The sequence below is a fragment of the Zingiber officinale genome, chromosome 5A (genome assembly GCF_018446385.1).
Source record: "Zingiber officinale cultivar Zhangliang chromosome 5A, Zo_v1.1, whole genome shotgun sequence".
In the NCBI taxonomy this organism is placed as follows: Eukaryota; Viridiplantae; Streptophyta; class Magnoliopsida; order Zingiberales; family Zingiberaceae; genus Zingiber; species Zingiber officinale.
Window position 1 is genome coordinate 97,790,183 of NC_055994.1, and position 20,794 is coordinate 97,810,976.

The following is a 20,794-nucleotide window of genomic DNA, read 5'->3' on the forward strand; positions in this document are numbered from 1 at the left end:
CTACCTCTTCATTTTATTATGTTTGCAATGGCAGGCATCTTTATAAAAAATTGTTGAAAGATAACAAGAAAGAGAAATTCAGATTTGTGAATCCACATAAAATCCCATATATGGCAACCAGTGCACATGACAAAAAAGGTAAGCTTGAAAGGCTAAACCAAAGGGCAAGTCATTTGGCAGGCAGGTTAAGTGGTGCATCTGTAGATCAACTTGTATTGGTGCCATGTAATATCGGGTAAGTAAGAATTAAAACATCACTTTCAATTGTTGTCTTTTGATAATTTATTGAATTATATGCACTAATTATGTGTTTGTTGCATAGTTTCCATTGGATTCTCACTGTTATTGACCCTTACAATGAAGTTATTTATTTGTTGGATTCTCTAAGGAACCGCATTCATGATGAGGATTGGAAATATATAGTGGAAATGTGAGTTCATATTTCTTTTTTATTAAGCATTTATGTTAATACAAAACTCATATATAAAAAAATCATTAACGTATGAAGGACCTTAAGATTGTTTAATTCAAACAAGGGAAGGAAAGGTAGAAAAAAGGCTATGTGGGTAATAGTAAAGGTATGTGTAATTACATATAACATATATTTTAATGTGTATGTTTATCATTAATAATATGTCTCTAATTTTCATAGGCTCCTCGACAACAAGATGCCAAACAATGTGGTTACTATGTGATGCGATTTATGAGACAAATTGTTGAAGAAGTTGAAATTATCGAAAGAGATTCACTACGATCTATAGTAATGTTTACTTGCTTATGTCTCAAATTATTTGAAATAAACTATTTAAAATATGCAAAGTCAATGTTGATTTTTTTTCCTTATTAATGTTCACAGTTCACACAAGCAGAGTATTCTCAAGAAGAAATTGATGAGGTGCGATCGGAGTTGGCAGAATGTATACAAGATCATATTTATGAGTAGGTGCGTTCAAGTTAATGTAAGTTCATTACCTTGTTTTAGCTAAGGTTTATGTAATTAAGTTCATTATCTTTAGCAAGAAGCAACTTTTTGCTTCTTTAGAATCCATTTTCAGCTATGAGATGCAATCTACCCTTGTTTGTTATTCTCAGTTTAATCTGTGATAAAGAGACTTCTTGGTCATTAACTGAATTATATAAACTGAATGCATTTTAGAATGGAGAAATACTGAGATGTGCTCCCTGAGCTTCTAATTTTGACAATTGTTTGCTTAATTTTTTATATCAGTTGTAGCCATATAATAGTCCACTTGCTCAATTCTTCTGTTATTTCAATAACCTGGAGAGTTTAGATGAATCATATTGTCACGTCAACAATAATAATATGGTATACATGAAGGGATATAATGCATATGTTCTTAGCTATGATATACATATGTCTATTCTCTATTGTGGTGGTATTAAAAATGTAAACACTTCATTCTGTTAAATTATGGAGAATCTTTTAAGTGGACTAATTGATGGTTTGATTGTTACAAATGAAATCATTTGTGCACACAATTTGGGAAATAAAAAGTCTTTATTGCAGATAGTTGTATTCATTCAGGTTTAGATTATAAATACTTTTTAATCTGAACATCCTACCTTTCACACGTTAATATATGCACTGCAAAAAATGTTAAGTACTGTATAAGTTCAATTTCCTGTATTATATGAAAAGTACTATATTTTCTGTTTTCCTATAATTGATTATAGTTTTAAGTTGACTGCTTTGCTGTGATATTTGATAGCTCCACTCTGTTTTGCTTTAATTCTGGATTAATGGATGCTAATGCAAGTATGCATGTGTATTCACTTGCGCTCCAAGAGGTAGTTAGGAGGCACATTTGTTGCACGCCTCAATGTAGATATCGTTAGATTCTTTGCCTGTTGTTAAGTGGCAATTCTTGTTATAACACACCACTCACTGGAATGTTTATTCAGTTTCTGATAAGTTTTGACTGTTCTTAACTGATATTGGAATCCGGCTGATTCTGAATCCTGAACAATTTTGTTTATTCTGATTATTTCATTGTTAGTCTTCCCTTAATAAAAATTAACTCTTTTTTTCCATTCAATTACTGATTACAATCGCATCATAAAGGCTGAAATTACCTTGTTTTCACTGTCTTGATTGTTTGATTCCTAACTAGTTGTTTTGGAAGGAATTGTCTGATTGTTAATGTGTTTTCATGACTCTTTGTCATGTCAATGTATCGTAATTCATTTTTTACTATGTTAACTGGAGTTTCTTTTATCTCGTGCTATCCCTCACCCCTTCAACTCTGATATTTCAACTTGTCTAATCACAAAATGTGTTTGTTATCTATTAGCACTGCTATTTTACTGAACATAGTTTCTCTTATTATATCATTTATTAGTTTATTCTGAATAGTAGTATTTTTGTTTTATTCTGAATAGTATCATTTATTAGTTTAGCACTCTTTCTATGTACTTTACGTGTCTATTGTTTCCTAATGTTGCTTTGCATATTTTCTTCGATGGTTCTATGGGCATTTAGACTAACAGAAACATTAGGAAGAGAGGGATTTTCATTAGAATCAGAACCTCTTAGAGGGGATTCTTTTGATGGAATAGAATTTCCATGAAACCATATTATACTTGAATAATTAAATGGAAAACACTAACTGCACAAAATAGCTACAGAAAATCTTCATTAAGATATTGCATGTGTTTGGTAGGTAGAAAGTCATGATGATTGTTTTGTTTCTTTTGAGAGTCATCAGTAATGCTCATGTATGGACTTGAAACATATTATTGCTACTTTTGTAGGTGGATACAGGACAGTCGAGATCAATACACTAAGGAGCGTCTGGATTCAGTAATTGATCAGTACACTAAGCGTCTGGATTCAGTAACTACTGTACTATTTTGAGTAAACAGATTATTGGCTACTTCAGTATTCAGTATTCAGTAAACAGATTGTTGGCTAAACAGATTGTAGCTGTTCAAAACAGATTTTTTGTGCTCTTTTGTTTTATATGTGAATATCACTATATACTTTAAAACAGAATTAGTGTTAATTTTGATATTTACTAGCTTCTCATGTAATTAAATACTAATATTACTTCAACGTCAGATTTCTATTATTTTGATGAGTTTGAAATCATTAACTAAGTTGATTATATGTAAAATTTGAATCTAGACATGGTAAAAGAAAAATAATAGTTTCGTAAATATAAAAATAATTTTTTTTAAATAATTTTTTTTAATTTTTTTCTTTAAAACGACAACGCTTTTAAAGCGTTGCAAAAAGTGTTGTCTTTGTAAAAAACAACAACGCTTTTAAAGCATTGTAATAGTGTTGTCTTTGCAAAATATGACTACGCTTTTAAAGCGTTGTCTTTTCTACCAAAAACAACGCTTTAAAAGCGTTGCAAAACGTTGCATTTGCATAAAACGACAACACTTTTAAAGCGTTGCAAAAGTGTTGTCTTTGGTACAAACGACAACGCTTTAAAAGCGTTGTCGTTGAGCAGACTTTTAACAACAGTGCATTTAACAACGCTTTTTCAGGCACAAAGACAACGCTTTAAAAGCGTTGTCTATTAGCTTTTTTGTTGTAGTGTTACTTATAGCGTGTGTTATTTATTATAGAAGAAAACTGTGTCCTAGTAATCTAGGTTGATAATATCCCCAAGAGGAGCTCATAAGGATTGTCATGTTAAATCCTACAGGTGGATTTAGTCCGACATGACAATAAAGTTGAGTGGTACTACTCTCGGAGCTAGATGTTAATTAAATGAGTTGTCAGTAACTCATTAAATTAATAGACATTCGATATCTTAAATACAGGGAGATTAACACACTCATGATAAGAATGAGCTCATAATATAATTTAGGATTGGTGCGGTAGTGCAGTAATAACTCTCTAGTGGAATGAGTTATTATTGATGAACTTGAGTTGTGTGTTCGGGGCGAATACGGGATACTCGAGCTCGTCGGGAGGCCAAAACCAATTTCTCCTCTAGGTCCCTGTCGTAGCCTCATTAATGTCTCATATCCACTCATGAAAAGCCCATCTTGGTGTCCAAGAGGGGGCCAACCATGGCTTGGTGACCAAGCCATGGGGCTGGCCACTTCCTCCTCAAAGGGGTCGGCTTCTTGCTTGGTGCCCAAGCAAGAAGGGGGTCGGCCACATAATTCAAAGTATGAGGGGTGTTTTGAATTTTTAAAATCTTCTCTTTATAGATATCTATAAGTTTTAAAAGAGAGATTTTAAAATTATAAAACTTTCCTTATTTGAATTATGTCACATGGTTTAAAAGAAAGTTTTAAAAGTTTTAAAACTTACCTTTTTTAACCATCCACATGATTTTTAAAAATAGAGTTTTAAATTTAAAACTTTCCTTTTTTGTAACTATGTTAAAAAAAGAAATTTTAAATGAGAAGTTTTAAATCTTAAAACTTGTTTTAAAATTTTCCCTTTTTAAAACATCCACATTAGGAAATTAAAAGAGAGCTTGTAAAATTTTATAAGAGCTTTCCTTCTTTGCTTATAAAATTTTTACAAGATATATTTTTCTTCTTTTAAGGGTCGACCACCCTTGCTTGGTGCCCAAGCAAGAGGCCGGCCATTCAATCAATTAAGAGAAGAAAAAGGAATTAAAAAGGAGGAAAGGAAAATAAGAGGAAGATTTTAATTTTTTGTAAAAATCTTTCCTTATTTGTCTTGGGCAAGTATTATAAAAGAAAGGGAGGAGAGGCCTCATGATGCATCAATTCTTATTCTCTTGCTTGTGCTCTCTCTTGTGGCCGGCCCTCTCCCCTTTCCTTTCCCCTTGCTCTCTTTTGTTCTTTGGTGGCAGTTGTGGCCGAAACTTAGAGAAGGAGGAGGAACTTTTGGGTGGTGTGTTAGAGTGTATACTGAAAGCCTAAGCTTTTGTAAACATTTATTTTGAATAAAGAATCACATTTGGTCAAATTATCTACATTTGTTCAATTAATTTATATTATAGATAATATAGTATGTGGTGTCACATACAGAAGATGATGTTATCAATACCTTATAAATTATAAACAGTAGCTCATGACCAAAATGGAAAGGAACAAACCATTGGAAGGTCGTAGTGTAATTAGGAATTAGTTTATCTTAACTATATAATTACACTAGTACACTTGGAGTATATTGAGTAGGATCATTAGAGGTCGTTTCTTTTATACTGACTTTATAAAGGAACAAAGACCTGAGTTATTATGGAAGTGTGTGCTCTTAATCCTAATATAATAACAAGCACATATATTTGATATTTATTTCTTTAATTTATCAATGGGTGAGATTTAGTTCGATAAATCAATAAGCCCGATAAGTTGGGAAATGATATCACTTATAGTGTGTGTTGTTGATTATAGAAGGAAACTGTGTCCTAGTGATCTAGGTTGATAATGTCCCCAAGAAGAGCTCATAAGGATTGTCATGTTAAACCCTGCAAGTGGACTCAGTCCGACATGACAATAAGGTTGAGTGGTACTATTCTTGGATTAAGATATTAATTAAATGAGTTGTCAGTAACTCACTTAATTAGTGGACATTCGACATCTTAAACACAGGGAGACTAACACACTCATAATAAGAAGGAGCCCAAAAATGTAATTTGGGATTGGTGCGATAGTTTAATAATAGTTCTCTAGTGGAATGAATTATTATTGATAAAATTAAGTTGTGTGTTCGGGGCGAACATGGGATGCTTAATTTTATCGGGAGACCAAAACCAATTCCTCCTCTCGGTCCCTATCGTAGCCTCTTATTTATAGAGTACTATACCCACCTATACCCACCTTCATACCCATGATGTAGGGGCTGGCCAAGCTAGCTTGTGGATCAAGCTAGGGCCGGCCAAGCCTTGGTTCATCGGTGGCCGGCCCTAGCTTGAACCCAAGCTTAGGTGGTCGGTCCCCATTAAATTAAAAAGAATTTTAATTTTAAAATTTTCTTATGTGAAAGATATAATTTATTGGAGAGATTAAAAATTAAAATATCTCTTTTAAAAGGATCTACAAAAGATTAAAGAAAGAGATTAGATCTCTTTCCTTATTTGTAGATTGGAAAGATATTTTATTTTTCTTCTTTGTAAATTATTCACATGTTGAAAAATTAAAATTATAGAAATTTCTTTTTATCAACCATGAAGGGATTTTAAAGGGAAATTTTATTTTTTTAAATTTCCGAAGACAAATGAGGAATTTTAATTGTTGATTGAAATTGCCTTGTTTGCTCTTAATGATGTGGCCGACCATGACATGAAGGTTTAGGAAATTTTGTTTAATTTTTCTTAATTAATTCATGTCAAGGAAATTTAAGGAAATTTTATTATAATTAAATTTCCTTATTTGCCAAAGCTAAGGATTATAAAAGAGGGGATTTTGGGAGCCTTCAAAGTGAACAACCTCTATTATCTTCTCCCTCTTTTTCTTCCTTCTTGTGGCCGACCCTTCACTTTTCTCTTCTCTCCATTGTTGTGGCCGAACCTCACATCTTCTTGGAGATCAAGTGGTGGCCGGATTCTAGCTTGGAGAAGAAGGAGAGAAAGCTTGTATCCCTTGGAGCATTGGTGGTGGTTTCTCTTCTTCCTTGGAGGTGCACTTGATTTGGCCGAACCTTGCAAGGAGGAGAAGAAGGTGCTTTGGTGGTTTCTCATCTCAGAAGACCATTGTCCACACAACGTCCGAGGTTAGAAGAGGAATACGGTTGAAGACCTAGAGGTTTTTGCTTGCAAAAGAAAAGGTATACTAGTATTTAATTTTCGCATCATACTAGTTTTATCTTCATGTAAAAAAAATACCAAATACAAGAGGCATGCGATTCTAGTATTTCGAATTTGTTTTCGATATTGTGTTCTTTGTTTTTCTTTTCCTTGTGATTCGATTGTTCTTTTCGGTTGACCTAAAGTTATTTAAGGAAATTAAATATTAGCTTTCCTTAAAAGGCTTTGTCTAGGCGGTGGTGGTTGTTCCCATATCCAAGAAGGTCATGTGCCTCGCTATGCAGTCCTGGAAGCCAATTTTGAAAATTAATATTTAATGGAATTAATAACCTAGGTGATTTGGATCGAACGTGTTAAGTTCCGCAGGAGATCCAAGTCTAAACCTAAAAGAACAAATAGATTAAACTTTGGATCAAACGTGTTAAGTTCCGCAGGTGATTCAAGTTTAATTTAAAAGAACACATGGTAGCTAGGAAAAGGTTCAGATCTTTGTACAAAATTTTTGCACAGTGGAACCATTAGGTTTTCCGAGTAGCAACCAATAATTCTTATTCTCTTGCTTGTGCTCTCTCTTGTGGCCGACCCTCTCCCCTTTCCTTTCCCCTTGCTCTCTTTTGTTCCTTGGTGGCAGTTGTGGTCGAAACTTAGAGAAGGAGGAGGAACTTTTGGGTGGTGTTCGTCTTGGAGGTTCGTCGCCCACACGATGTCCAAGAGGAGGCGAGGAATACGGCATAAGATCAAGAGATCGTTGCATACAAAGAAATGTATAACTAGTAATTATTTCCGTATCATGTTAGTTTTTCTTTGTATGAATTCCAAACACAAGAGGCATATGATTCTAGAGTTTCGAATTTGTGATTCGAGTTTATGTTTTTTGTTTTTCGAATTTGTGATTCGATTGTTCTTTTTGGTTAAACCTAGAGTTATATAAGGAAATTAAATATTAGATTTCTTTAAAAGGCTTTGTCTAGGCGGTGGTGGATGATCTCATACCCAAGAAGGACTAGTGCCTCGTCATGCAGTACTGGAAGCCAATTTTGAAAATTAATATTTAATTGAATTTATAACTTAGGTGGATTTGGATCAATAATGTTAAGCATCGTTTGCGATCCAAGTCTAAACCATTAAGAATAGATAAGTTAAATTTGGAATCAATAATGTTAAGTTTTGTTTGCGATTCCTAATTTAATTTCTAAAGAACACAATAGGTTGTTAAGAAAGGTTCGACACTTGTATAAAATTTTTGTACAGTGGAACCGGTACGATCTTCCTAGGACCAACCAACGCATCTCCCATCTCATTGAAAGTTGTTGGAAATTCAAGTCCCATAAGTCTATCAATAAGTTTCGGTCAAAACTCATTGATGAACTTAGAGAGTTCCGATCATACTTATTCCTGCTCATGTAGATTTCTGTAGTGTTTAGGAGTCTAAATATGTCCTCCATTATCATTGTAAAGGATTTCCAACACTGTTCAAAAGGTTTAGAAAGTTTCAGACTCTGTGCCAATTTACATGAGCCTATAACTTTATATAGGAGATTCAGGACTAGGATTTCTCACCTAAACTCTAGAAAAAATATATTAAAAACATAGAAAAATAATTTTAATATTTTATTAACCTTCTCTTAAAATAAATAAATTTAGAGGATAATATAATTTAAATGAAAAGAGAAGAGAGAAAAGATACTCTAGATAAAAGAGAATAAAGGGAAGAGAATAAATGTTACATGTAAATGAGAAAGAAAAATGAAGAGAGATATTATTGTATTCAAAGGAGAGGGGAAAGAGAAGAGAGATAGTGGTAAAAGGTGAATACGTTCGCCCTTAGTGTCCTCGTCAACCTGTTCCAAGGCCAACACAGGGGAGGTAAATCATGAGTGACTACTAATCTTTGGAATAGTGACTAGCACATAAGGGAGACATTTACCTCAGCTTTATCGAGATTCGAATCCCAGACCTCATAGTGACAACACCTTATGTGCTAGCCATTAGATCGTCCCGAGGAGACAATAGTTTCATTTAAAGGAGAGATATGAAAGAGAAGAGAAAAAATCAATAATTTCTCTAGAAGTAAAATTGAAGTCAATGTATTTTTGAGAAAACTAAAACTTATGTGTCTTTTGAGCATTTTCAAATTTTACGATATCTCTATGGACCTATGGTTAAACTTTTAAATGAGATTTTTTTTTTGTAATTCTTAATACGTCACATCAATAATATAAAAATTTACTATTTTCTCTACAATTAAGAAACCTCCATACAACTTTTTTTTATGGATTCTACATTGCAAATAACATATTTTTATTTAATATTTCTATATAATTTTTATTCAATATTTTAATTAATTATGATCTTTAATTTACTTTATTTATAATTTTTAATTAATATATTAATTAATTTATGATTTTTAATTTAATTAAATTTATAATTTTCATTTAATATTTAATTAACTTATGAATTTTAATTTAATTATAATCATTTGTATTTTTTATATTTATTTTAAAAATAATAATTTGTTAACCATTTTATTGAAAATTTATATTTATATAATAGAAAGGAATTATTACTACTCAGAAATAAACCATTATAATTAAATACTTTATAAAATTAACTTCATTGTTAAAATAATCCACGGATAAAATAATTCATTTTAAAATTATTTTAAAAGGATTAAACGTGTAACATTATTTTATCATTGAATTTTACAAGCGGGTTAGACTCTACATTAGAGATGCCCTTAGATTCTCTGTTTTAGGATCTTTTGAATCAAAAGAGGTCCTATAAATTTATTGATAGGATAAATTAGGCCCCACTTATTTAACAATTAGGGTACATTACATCTCACTAATAAATGAATAGGGATCTAGGATTAATCCAGTGATCCTTAACCAAAGGATCAGAGGTCATATAAATTTATTAGTGAAATGAATTGAACCTTAATTATTTAACAGATAGGATACAATCTATCCTACTAATGAATAGATAGGAGTAAGATTGATCCAAAATTTTGGACCGAGGATCCTGTCCCTTAGAGCATCTCTAATGCAAGTTTTATCAAAGGTTTATAAAATTTAAAACCCTCATTAAAAAGTTTTTATGATTGTGTAGGTGAGGTTTGAAGTTTTTAATTCAAGAGTAGATTTGAGTTTTCAAACCTACTTTTCTCTGGAACCAATAATTAATATATATGAATGCCCCTTTTTAAATAATTTAAAAATAAATTATTTGATGAGCTAATTATAATGTTTCAGTTTATAAATAATTAGTAATAATTAAAATTATATTTATTTTTCTTTTAAAAATAAATATATTTGAGATAAGTTAAAAAAATATACAAATGACTATAATTAAATTAAATTTATAAAATAATTAAATATTAAATAAAATGATAAATTATATTAAATTAAAAATATATTAATTTATTAATTTATTAATTGTTAATTATAAATAAATTAAATTAAAAATTATAATTAATTAAAATATCAAATGAAAATTATATAAAGATATTAAATGAAAAAAATTGTATGTAGATTTTTTTTTTAATTATCTTACTATTTTATTAAAAATCTCCCCCCTTTACTAACTAACTTTGGTGAAGCCTAAAATGTATTTACGTTAATGTCCTTTTTTCTATTTACACTAAAAATAATTTCAAGATTTATTAGTAATTCCACCAGCGAAACAATTTATTAATTTTCTCTGATTGTTTTATATAAAAAAAAAATATAGTTCTCTTTAGTCCCATATTTTAGAATTGACAATACTATAATCAAAGAAGTTTCTATAAATATTTTAGGCCGACGATGTTAAAAAATATACTTTTCTTAGTCTTTTTTACTAAGATAAGTATAATATTAAAATAAAATAATTTTTTGCATAGAGAAGTCCCTGTCACTATTGTATGGGTCTGACGACCCAAATAACACTAGAAAATCCAAACAATTCGGATTTTTAAATACTCAAATAATTTATATATTATTATATTACACACGCAACGTGTGTATATTGAAATTGATGTAATATGTATGGCGTCATCAACTACATGTGGAGAAAATTAAAAAAAAAAATCACTCAAAACTTTAACTGTGACATTTTGAAATTCTAAAAAAAAAATTATTCAAAATTTTAATATTGGAGATGCCCTTAGTTGTACCTAGGGAAATTGTCTAAAATTCACAAAAAAAAAAAAAACATTGAAAGATGACCAGATTTTTAATTTTAACCAATCTCGAAAGTCGTCCACATTTACGTGTCTCTCGTCACTCGCGTTGTACCCTACGGGTCATGCCAGTTTGCGCCACTGGCGACGCAGAAACGATGGTATGAAATGGGTTGGCAATTAAATCGTAGAACTAAATGAACTGGATTAATTAGCGACCGCACCATGCCAGTTGGTCTTCCTCCGACCGCCCCGCCCACCACGGCGATACCGCTCCACCTACGTGCGCTCGCCGTAGGCGCACATGATCAGATCGTCTTCCCTCTTTATAAGTACCGTTGTGGAGCGAGGGCTCTGAGTTCCCTCAGTCGCCGGACAACGATGGAAGCCACCACCTATCAATCAGCCGACGATCAGCTTCGAACGGACTTCCTCCAGATCCTGCGAAGCCGGAGGCGGAAGCCTGACGGTAATTGGTTTTTGTGCCCTCTTCCTAGGGTTTCTCATATTTAACTCGATTGATCTGTGGCGAGTTTGTTTTGTGGTTTTGGGAAACATGTATCAAATAATGAAAAAAAAATCTTCCTTCCGACGAATTGTTTGTCTTCTGCTGGATCATCTTTGATCAGTTTCTCTATCCGTTGAACTTGGGGGGCCGGTGATGGATCCGATGTATCAGGCGGCGATATATCCAGGTTCGAGGGAGGTGAGCAGGCCAAAACAATGGATTTTAATATAGTTGATTTCACTAACTATGAGAATGCTTTAATTGGTTTAGTTTTTTGCAGGTAATGGAAGCTTGTCATAGAGAGAACCTCGATGGCTTCAAGGATAGAGTGATCGAGGAGAATATTTATCTAACAGTTGAGGTAATTTTTATAAATACTTTTGTTAAACAACCTGTTCAATGGCGTGCGAACCAGATTCTGTCAGTCTATTCATGGTTTTGTGATGCTTTCTCAACCAGAGGTCAGTGTGCTCATGAGTTGGTTGACTTTGACATATTATTGCCAAATCAAATCAAGCAAGTTGGTGATTCAAATTTCATAATTTCTTCATGATAATCTACCTATGAAAATTAGTCAAACCAGATAAACTCAGCTTAAAACTCATTTGGATGAACTTCTAGTATGGTATATACTCTAATTGAAATCTGATATGATCTGGTTTAATAGTCTCTACTTTCGAAATGCCCTCTTCTTTGTGATTTGTGTCAGCAAATTAACAAGATGGTTTATTTTGTGGATAGATATAGGCCTACTTGTTTCATGTTGAGGAACTAAGAATTTTTAATGAGAAAATTAACAAAACCTAATGGCACAATGTTCTTCTATAGGAAGGTGAGCAAGGTCGTCTCCCTGTATTGATTCTAAGCTTGAAGGATAATACAACACAGAGAAAGCCAGCTATTGTAATTTTACATAGCTCTTATAAGTGCAAGGAATGGTTGCGGCCATTACTCGAGGTAGTATTGATCATCATGACACAACAATATCCAAAAACATGAGTTAGATTGAGTAACAAGAGAGTTTATTTTGTATCAGGCTTATGCTTCAAGAGGATATGTGGCTGTTGCTATTGATTCTCGCTACCATGGAGAAAGAGCTAGCAACACAACAGCATACAAAGATGTAATGGAATCTATGTCTTCTCTAATCTTGCACTTATTCAATCTAATTAAAATACACACAATTCAGGGCATTGAATTGATCATTTTCTCCTATCCTTGGACTAGGCTCTGGTTTCAGCATGGAAAAATGGTGATACAATGCCTTTCATCTATGATACAGTAGGCTCTTTTCCCAACATCTTTGATGCGATATGCCTCACAAATGAGCAATTAAAAAAAGTCAAGCAAACCAGAGTTGTATTTGTCTAATAAACTTGTTCCAATTTTGTGTTATAGATTTAATTGTTATTTCCAAAATTTTAAACCATCAAATACAAATTCGACATTTGCAAATGTAAATTGCAGGTCTGGGACTTAATAAAATTAGCAGACTATTTAGTACAAAGGGAAGATGTTGACCCTGCTCGAATTGGAATTACTGGTGAATCACTTGGAGGTGCGTTAGTTGATCATGCTTATATTACTTTGCAAACCATTAAATATTTTGGATCTTATGTAGATTTGGTTGTTGATGCAGGCATGCATGCATGGTTTGCTGCAGCAGCTGATGAAAGGTACTCTGTGGTAGTCCCTATAATCGGGGTTCAGGTATTAACGTTTGATATTTAAGTTCCAGTTACAAGTGGATTGCTCTATACCTTGTATATCTTCCAGGTATTAGTGTGGTTTTCTTTCTGATAGGGTTTCAGATGGGCTTTAGATAATGATAAGTGGCATGCTCGAGCAGAGAGCATAAAACCTGTCTTCGAAGGTTAGCTTCCTTCCCATCATCACTTTTAGGTTGACACACACAAAATTGAATTAGTCAGTTACTTGGTGAAAATGTTGGAGAAAAATAATGAGCAACTTGCTAAGTCTTGTTTTATTATAAAGTGAAAAGTTGGATGAGGGCTTGAAATTTTTGGCTCCTGAACTTGTCCAACACTCAATGAATCAAGCTGAGAAAAAAAAAATAGATAGGAAGAGTATAATCACTTGTTTTTTTAGGTTCAATATTGGAGCCTTTGAGAAGCTTTGTGAAACTAGGCTCTGTGTCTTAATATTAATTTGAAAGCATGTAATTACCTAAATTAAGATGATAAACCAATTGTACTTCATTTTTACAGCGGCTTGCAAGGATTTAGGAAAAGATGAAATTGATAAAGAAGTTGTGGAGAAGGTATTTCATCTTATTCATTAACCATGGTACAAAGTAAAATCATATATCTATTTATTTATTTATTATTATTATTATTTTTTGAAGGTGTGGGAGAGAATTGCTCCAGGTCTAGCGTCCCAGTTCGACGCACCTTATACGGTTCCTGCTATTGCACCAAGGCCCCTGCTAATCTTGAATGGTACGTCTCATATTCGAACGATTACTACTCAAATATGACAAAAATAAAACTCTTACTTTCATTGCAATAGTAGGTTTAATTTCACTATCAATCAGATTAATTATGTTGAATAAATAGGTGCAGAAGATCCTCGCTGCCCTCTTTCCGGTTTAGATGTTTCGATAGCAAAGGTAAATGGCATCTACGAAGAAGCCAACTGCAAAGAAAAATTCAAGGTACGCGACTCGATTTTTACAGGCTTTGCCAATCTGAGAGCCATAATTTTAGTTTATTTTGTGTATTATCAAACAGTTTATAGCCGAAGCTGGAGTAGGGCACTATATGACCGTGTCGATGGTGGAAGAAGCAAGCCTCTGGTTTGACAAGTTCCTTAAATAATTACCCTGATATTTACATGTGCGTTTGTTATCATGTAAAACGATTAATCAAATCAACGGTGCAACTTAAAAATAACTTGAAAATTTATTTAATTCTGCGTTCCATACTTTTGTCAAGTTACAGGCAAAGCAACCTTATACTGAGGCATTTAAACAAACATCTGAACAGGGCTAGGATAGAACACTGCCGGACAACGGAGTTAGCTACTTTTTACCTCGAAGTTTTGCCCCCAGCACCCTTTCCAGTTTGCTAATTATCTGTTGATTTGGAATTGCCTTCCCTGACTCAATACTCTTGGATAACTTGAGGTTTCTCGTTAATTAGCTGACAGAACAGGAGGAGAGGTTTAATGAGATACATGTATTATTCTACAAAATGGTACTCAGAACAAGTAGGGAAATACCCCTGCAAGTTGAACCTGCGATAGCTTCTTGTCCAGTCGAGCTTGCATCAGGCTATTTTTCAATTCGCTCGGCACTCGCTCACCTTGTTGAATAGGATGAAAGATGAAGGTTAAGCTCAAAAGTCAATCTGGAAGCGACTGTTCCTTGAGAAATCAGTTAAACCATGTGTTTTACATGATCTAATGCTGATATCAAACAAAGGGAATGAGAATTCAATAATGGAAATGATACTAGATGTTGGTCTACTGAAGTTGAAAAGATATGTAGATTACCTATATCAGAACTGTCACATGAAACTAACACATGAAGTATTTTGCAGGTGATGGATTAATATTCAAATTTTGATTTTAAATGCAAAGTTTACTTTAGGATTGAAGGTGAACATGAGATCATTTATGAATCGGAGTCCAACTTCTTTGGTACACACTTTTGGATCTATTTTTCCTTAAAAAACAAAATTTTGCTTGGGATTTATAATCGGAGTTGCTGTAAAGCATGATCAAAGAGAATAACCCAAACCATCTAAACGATCTGAATTTGAAACCTGTGATGGATTAATAGGTTTTCTTTTGTTGTAGATGGACAATCATCGAGAGGGGAACAGATCAAAATATGTAACAAATAGAAGCCCCGATAACACAACTTGACCACCCGATCGAATTCGCACCCAGAACAAGGAGGGGAAAAGAAGAACAGAACGAATCGAGGGTTGAGTACCCTTCTTGATGGTCTCGATCTCGGCGCCGCTGCGACGAGCGGCGTTGACGGCCTTCCTGTCCTTCTCGGCGGTGGCGGTGGATGCCTTCTTGCGGAGCACGACGGACTCCCAGTCCTGGGAAATCAGTCCAATTCCCGCCATCGATCGGATCGACGCCTAGCCTCCAGAGATCGCTGAGAGGGAATCGAAAAGGAGGTGGCGGGATGATGCGCCGGTGGATCGCCGGAGGGATTCAGGAAAGGAAAGGACTTGTGTTCTTATCGGCGCGTGATGGAGTTCGATCGGGCTTCAAGATTTAATGGGTAATGGGCCTCGCTTTATACGTTTTGGGCCGCGGAAGAATAACTATCCTAAACATTTCTCTGTTTTTTTTTTAGAAAATAATTTTTTTATATAAAAAAATTATTATTAATTCGGGGAGAAATGAAGGCCATATCGTTCACAGAACAAGCAAACTGCAGCCAACAGCAAGAACACTTGGCAATCTAAATTAGATGTGGTCAAGATCTCAAATTGGAGACATGGGAGACGCTGACCTTCCGAGAAACTGATCATTAAAGTCAAAAAGCAGCACAAGATCCATCAAGCACGGAAAGTCGCGAACGGCGACGCTGCGGCTTCGAAGGCTTCTTCTTCCCGTTCGGTTCCGGCGGCACTGGCTTCCAGATTGTCTGCTTGACGTGAACCCTCAAAAATGGCGGCTGCGGTCTGGGGCTCTGTGGTGCCACCGAAGTCAACGTGTTCATAAGCCAGGATTCAGCAGGTGATTTGGGCGCCAGGAGGGGCGATTGCAGGGGACTAACGTTGCTCTCGAATTCACAGTGCCGATTCGGACTGGAGGCGTCATGGAGTGCCGGTGTTTTCTTCAATTCCGGTGGGTTTCCCCTTCCGCCGCCCATAATCTTGCCGCTGTTTGGAACTCCGAGAAAGCCTTTCCCTTCTCGCAGAGGCGATGATGGAGAGAGACGTCCGGCGTTCGATCGTCGTCGATATGGTGAAGTACCGCGTGTGGTCAATGATTCCTCGTCAACAAAATGGTGGAGCGAGTTGGCATCTCTTCTTCTTGGTTTCCTGAGCCCGGCGAACGGATTGAGAAGGCAGAGAGAGGCCATGAGAGAAATTTTGGGAAGCAAACCGCAACCTCTCGAGCGAAGGCGGCCACCGGAATCATGGTCGTCGTCGTCGACGACATCGTTGAGCTTGCGTTGCTGGAGGAGAGGGGATTTTCTGAGGTTGTCGCTCACGATCCGGTCGGCGGCCCTCGTTGGCGGCTCTCGGGCTGGAGTGGCAGCTTTCCGGAAGGTGAACCGCGGCGAGTCGTCGGCCAGCGCCTCCGCGGCCTGCAAGAACCTCGATATCATGTAGTCGCCGGCGTCCGAGGGCTTTGGGGCTTCCCGGAAACTGCTGAGACCGCTCATGCTGCAGTTCATCAAGAGCGACTCTGTCCGGGAGAGCGTCTCCGGCGCTTCGATGAACACGTCGTCGTCATCCGCGGCGGCGGCTGTCTTGGAAACTGTTCGCGTCCTCTGTAGTCGCTGGCTGTCCAGCTCCTCTGTTTCCCCCTCCATCTTGCTGGCCTCGCCATCATTGGTCGGAAAGGAGGAAGCTTTGCGAGTGCGGACGCTGCTGCCGGCCAATGGCGGCCCGCCTGAGCAGCCGTTCTTTGGGTGGCCCGGCGATTTCTCCCAGACGAAGGCCACCGCGCCGGGGTGGCTCACCGGGCCGGACTTCAACTCCGACTTGTAGAATGGGAGCGAGAACCTACGCGGCGGCGACGACGTCAGCTTCTTCTCGCTCACCGACGACGGAGCCGTCGCCGCCGCAGCTTCGGCGGAGAGCCGCCGGATGGAGAGCAGCGGAGCGTCGAAATCGAGCTTCTTATCATCCATCGAGCACAAATTCAAAACCTGCATCCCTCTTTCGTCCAAACAAAGAATCGACAGAAGTTTTGAGGGCAATGTGGTGGCTTGAAATTAATTGAACTTTGACATTTAATTAGATTTGCTAGCTGACGTGTTAAGCTACGGATCGTAGGTTGACTTCCACCGGCCTGGGGCTGCTCGTGCATTGCACTTGCACGTCGACTGAAGCGTTGACTTCGATCCGTTGCGAAGAGGAAGCATCCAGCGGGATCTGCGACACATGCACCGTGCCAAACTAGCTACGAAGCTACACAGGTGATTTTCTCAGTAAAATAACATGCACGCTGATGGACAACGTCAATGCTAGGAAGAACGTCGGAAATATAGAAACAAGCAAACTGCCGTGGACGGTGGATCATGTCGCAGTGCGTAATTAGTTATCATTATTAAATTTATTTTTATAATCCAGGTTCACTGTAATGCGCTGTAACTGTAATTAAGATAGGTGCCCCTACCTATTAATTTTTCAAACCAATTAATTTACAAAGGCATCTATCTACCATGAAGATAAATCAAAATATATTCATAAAATCTCATTCATACAATTAACGTTCTTAAGCTCACTTCCCACTTGAGAAAAAAAATCTCTACAGTGACTTACAATTAAAATTATTAATCAATATATGGAGAAAATAAATCACGAATGATTACTATCCATTAATATATTGACAAAGATATGAGAAAATGCATCTTTGAATACACCTAGTTTTAATCCTATAATATAATATAGCAATACTCTATGTTTAATCATCCTCGAAAGAACACTTTAATGTTACATCATGCAGGAGTTGTTGTTGTCCATGGATTATTTTGTTTATACATTGGATTTCATCTAGATTTTGGCTAAATTAATTTTGGAGATGGAGGCAGTCCTCTTATTTGTGCATTAAGTAAATTTGGAAATGCGAACAACTATGATACGGATGTAGCCTAGGGACTTAGGAGTAATTAAGGAGAAAGAGAAAGATATTTTGATCATTTCATCTTTTGACAGTTTTTTATTAAAGGGGGCACTGTTCATCAGGGAAGAGGGGGGCTTTGTTTTCTCGCTGCTCCGTCACCATCGCTCCCCTGCTCCACACCACCGCGACCCATCTACCAGCGTCGCCTTCTCCCTCGTCACCGACAAGCCACCACCCCCTCCTCCTCTCTCTCTCTCTCGCTCCATCTTCTCTTCGCGCAACGCCCAAGCACCGGGGCCGCCGCTAGGAACAGGGAGAGGGGAGGTTGCTTCCTTCCGTCGCCGCCACAGGGACGAAGCACGTTGCACCGTCGCCGGAGATCTCATACGCTCTCCCTCTCTGTCGTTGCTTTGGGTTTTTTCCAGCGCCGCTGCGAGGTTTTTGGCTGGATCCCCTTCTCAGCATCAGTTCGCCGCCACCGAAGGAGAAGAGGAGGAGGCCTGCCTTAGTGATCTGAAGCCACCGTTATCCACTGGAGGAAGCGTACGCATGCTGCCAGCGCCGACTACCCCGAATACGCCAACGCCTTCGTGCGAGGGTTCTTCCATCGGTCACTGACACCCCCCTTTCCTCTCCCGTGTGTGAGTCCTCGGCACTTTGAGCAATCACGAGCAGATCTCGTCGCTGCATCAAGCCTCCGACCCGCTGCCGCCATGTACTCCCTGTGGTACTTTGCACCGTCTTCGCCCCTTCAGACCGCTATTTCCAGCAGGAGCCATCGGACGACATATAACTTTCGTTGAAATCGCAGCATCACCGTTGCTGCCCTTCTTCTCGTCACCGTTGTCCGCCTTCTTTGACACCTCCTCAGCGACCTTCAATGTCGCTACAGCCGACTCCGACACCTCTACCGTCACTGTCGTCGCTTCTGGCACTAATCCAACCACTGCTGTGTTTCACCTTTTGCGCTACTATTATTATAGGGAGCTGTCAGTATTATTCGACCTGGGAGCCATTAGTGTGATTAGGCCTTTGAGCCGCTAGAATATTCCGGCCTGCGTGCCATTGTCATATGCCGGTCGTGCCGTTGTTGTATTCCGATTGTGTGTCACCTTTTGGATCCATGCCGTATTCGGCTCCGTGTTGTCACCTCCGAATTTAGCTCCTCTTCGGTCGGCTCAGATTCATCTACTCTTCTGAGACGACTCGATCAGCTACACAGTCAGCTCGTCGATCCATCTGAGGGTGCCTCCCAGGGCCAAGGTATGTCACCGCACACATCCTGTGTTTATTTCATTGTTCTATTATTATTTGACCACTTATATATTATTGGGACCTGCCTCGAGCATCAGGGTGTCAGCGATCGGGCAACCCGATCGTTGTCTACAAGTAGCGTTAACCAGAGGACTTGTGATGATTAGGTCAACATAGAAGACAACTCACCCTTCGGGTCATGACAACTCGGTCAGTATTTTAGATACGTCATTCTAGTAGTTCCATCTTCTCAGATTCCCGATAGGATCAAGCTCAATGACCTAGTCGCTTAGTTGTCCTATGAGTTCAAACTCAATAGCAAATTTCTTACTAGTCCTGATTTAAACTTTCAGTAGAAATGATGCATGTTTCAGCTAAATATCGTAAATGATTAAGCCATCAGTCAACAAACATGTTGATACCCCATGTCCTTCAAGGATCATCTATGAAGGAGATGAAGGGTCTTGAAAATGCACTTCAAAAGAGGGTTAGATTGGCATTAGGATCCCAACAAATCATTCTGACGTTTAAGTTACGGTTTGCTTGAGGTCTTATGCAAGAAGAAAGAGGAGGAAGAGAAGACCATAACTTGATAGAGTTGTCGAGAGTTTGGATCCTTTGCACTTATCCTCTCTTGGGTTTATATAATTATCAAAAGAGCATCTTCACGTCAGATGCTCCAAACGTTACATGCTCTTCCACCATCATTGCATACGCTCGTGAAGGGACTAGCTTCAACAACCGTTATTCACTTCTCCATTCATCAAGCGCTACGTGTTTGAAAGAGAGCATCTAGGGGACCAAACCTGTCATGCTCATAACCATCTTTCCTTTCATCTAATGTCATGTGTCATTGAATATTCAATGTAGTTGTCCGCTTCTCTAGAGAGATAGTCTTATTTAAAAAATAAAATAAAAAATATGAAAAAAAAATAAACTCAATTAATCTCATTGATTAGTTATAGGGGTGACCGACCTGGCCCTACGAAATATTTTCACAGGGCACCAAGGTAAATTGAGAATCGCACGTCACTGACAGCCTAGAAGCTAGCATCCTTTGGTTAAGTGCCACATTTGGAGGAAAAATTTCTATAAATATGCTGATGCGGATATAGCCTAGGGCTTAGTAGGAAATAGGAAAAAAGAGAAGGGTAAGGAGGTCTTTTTAAAGGATGAGGGTTTTTGTTTTTAGGGGTGGCACTGTTCATTATGAAGAGGGAGGGGGCGTGTGGGTTTTCCACCGCCGCCATGCACAGGGGTTTGGGGTTGCCGCCTTCGCCCGGTTCACCGTCGACTCCGCCCTCGACATTACTCCTCTTCAACATCCCCAGCGCCGGCTATCGAGGCCGCCCTTGCTTCTCTCCCTTCTCCCCTTCGATCCAGGCC

At 37.3% G+C, this 20,794-nt stretch overlaps 2 protein-coding genes, 1 long non-coding RNA gene and 1 pseudogene across 4 annotated transcripts; 2 read left to right on the forward strand and 2 right to left on the reverse strand.

Annotated features, from left to right (window-relative positions):
* The first annotated feature begins 526 nt into the window (after positions 1-526).
* LOC121983048 lies at positions 527-893 on the forward strand. Its single transcript, XR_006112364.1, has 3 exons — positions 527-578; positions 653-760; positions 857-893. It is a non-coding gene; the product is annotated as an uncharacterized LOC121983048 (long non-coding RNA).
* Positions 894-11,072: 10,179 nt separating this feature from the next.
* LOC121981152 lies at positions 11,073-15,509 on the forward strand. 2 transcript variants are annotated; one of them, XM_042533529.1, is made up of 14 exons: positions 11,073-11,332; positions 11,493-11,569; positions 11,652-11,732; positions 12,200-12,328; positions 12,408-12,494; positions 12,599-12,652; positions 12,839-12,929; positions 13,011-13,081; positions 13,175-13,244; positions 13,600-13,652; positions 13,737-13,830; positions 13,948-14,045; positions 14,122-14,226; positions 14,332-15,509. In XM_042533529.1, the coding sequence occupies exons 1-13, from the start codon at positions 11,089-11,091 to the stop codon at positions 14,206-14,208; spliced, it is 1,236 nt and encodes a 411-aa protein (XP_042389463.1). In that variant the 5' UTR covers positions 11,073-11,088; the 3' UTR covers positions 14,209-14,226; positions 14,332-15,509. The 2 variants fall into 2 exon arrangements, with proteins under 2 accessions (XP_042389463.1, XP_042389462.1); XM_042533528.1 differs by lacking the exon at positions 14,332-15,509 and having other exon boundaries at positions 14,122-14,300.
* On the reverse strand, positions 14,274-15,471 carry LOC121981153 (annotated as a pseudogene).
* Positions 15,510-15,890: 381 nt separating the features above from the next.
* Positions 15,891-17,219, reverse strand: LOC121979824. Its single transcript, XM_042531815.1, has one exon. The coding sequence runs from the start codon at positions 17,217-17,219 to the stop codon at positions 15,891-15,893; it is 1,329 nt and encodes a 442-aa protein (XP_042387749.1).
* Between the last annotated feature and the right edge of the window lie 3,575 nt (positions 17,220-20,794).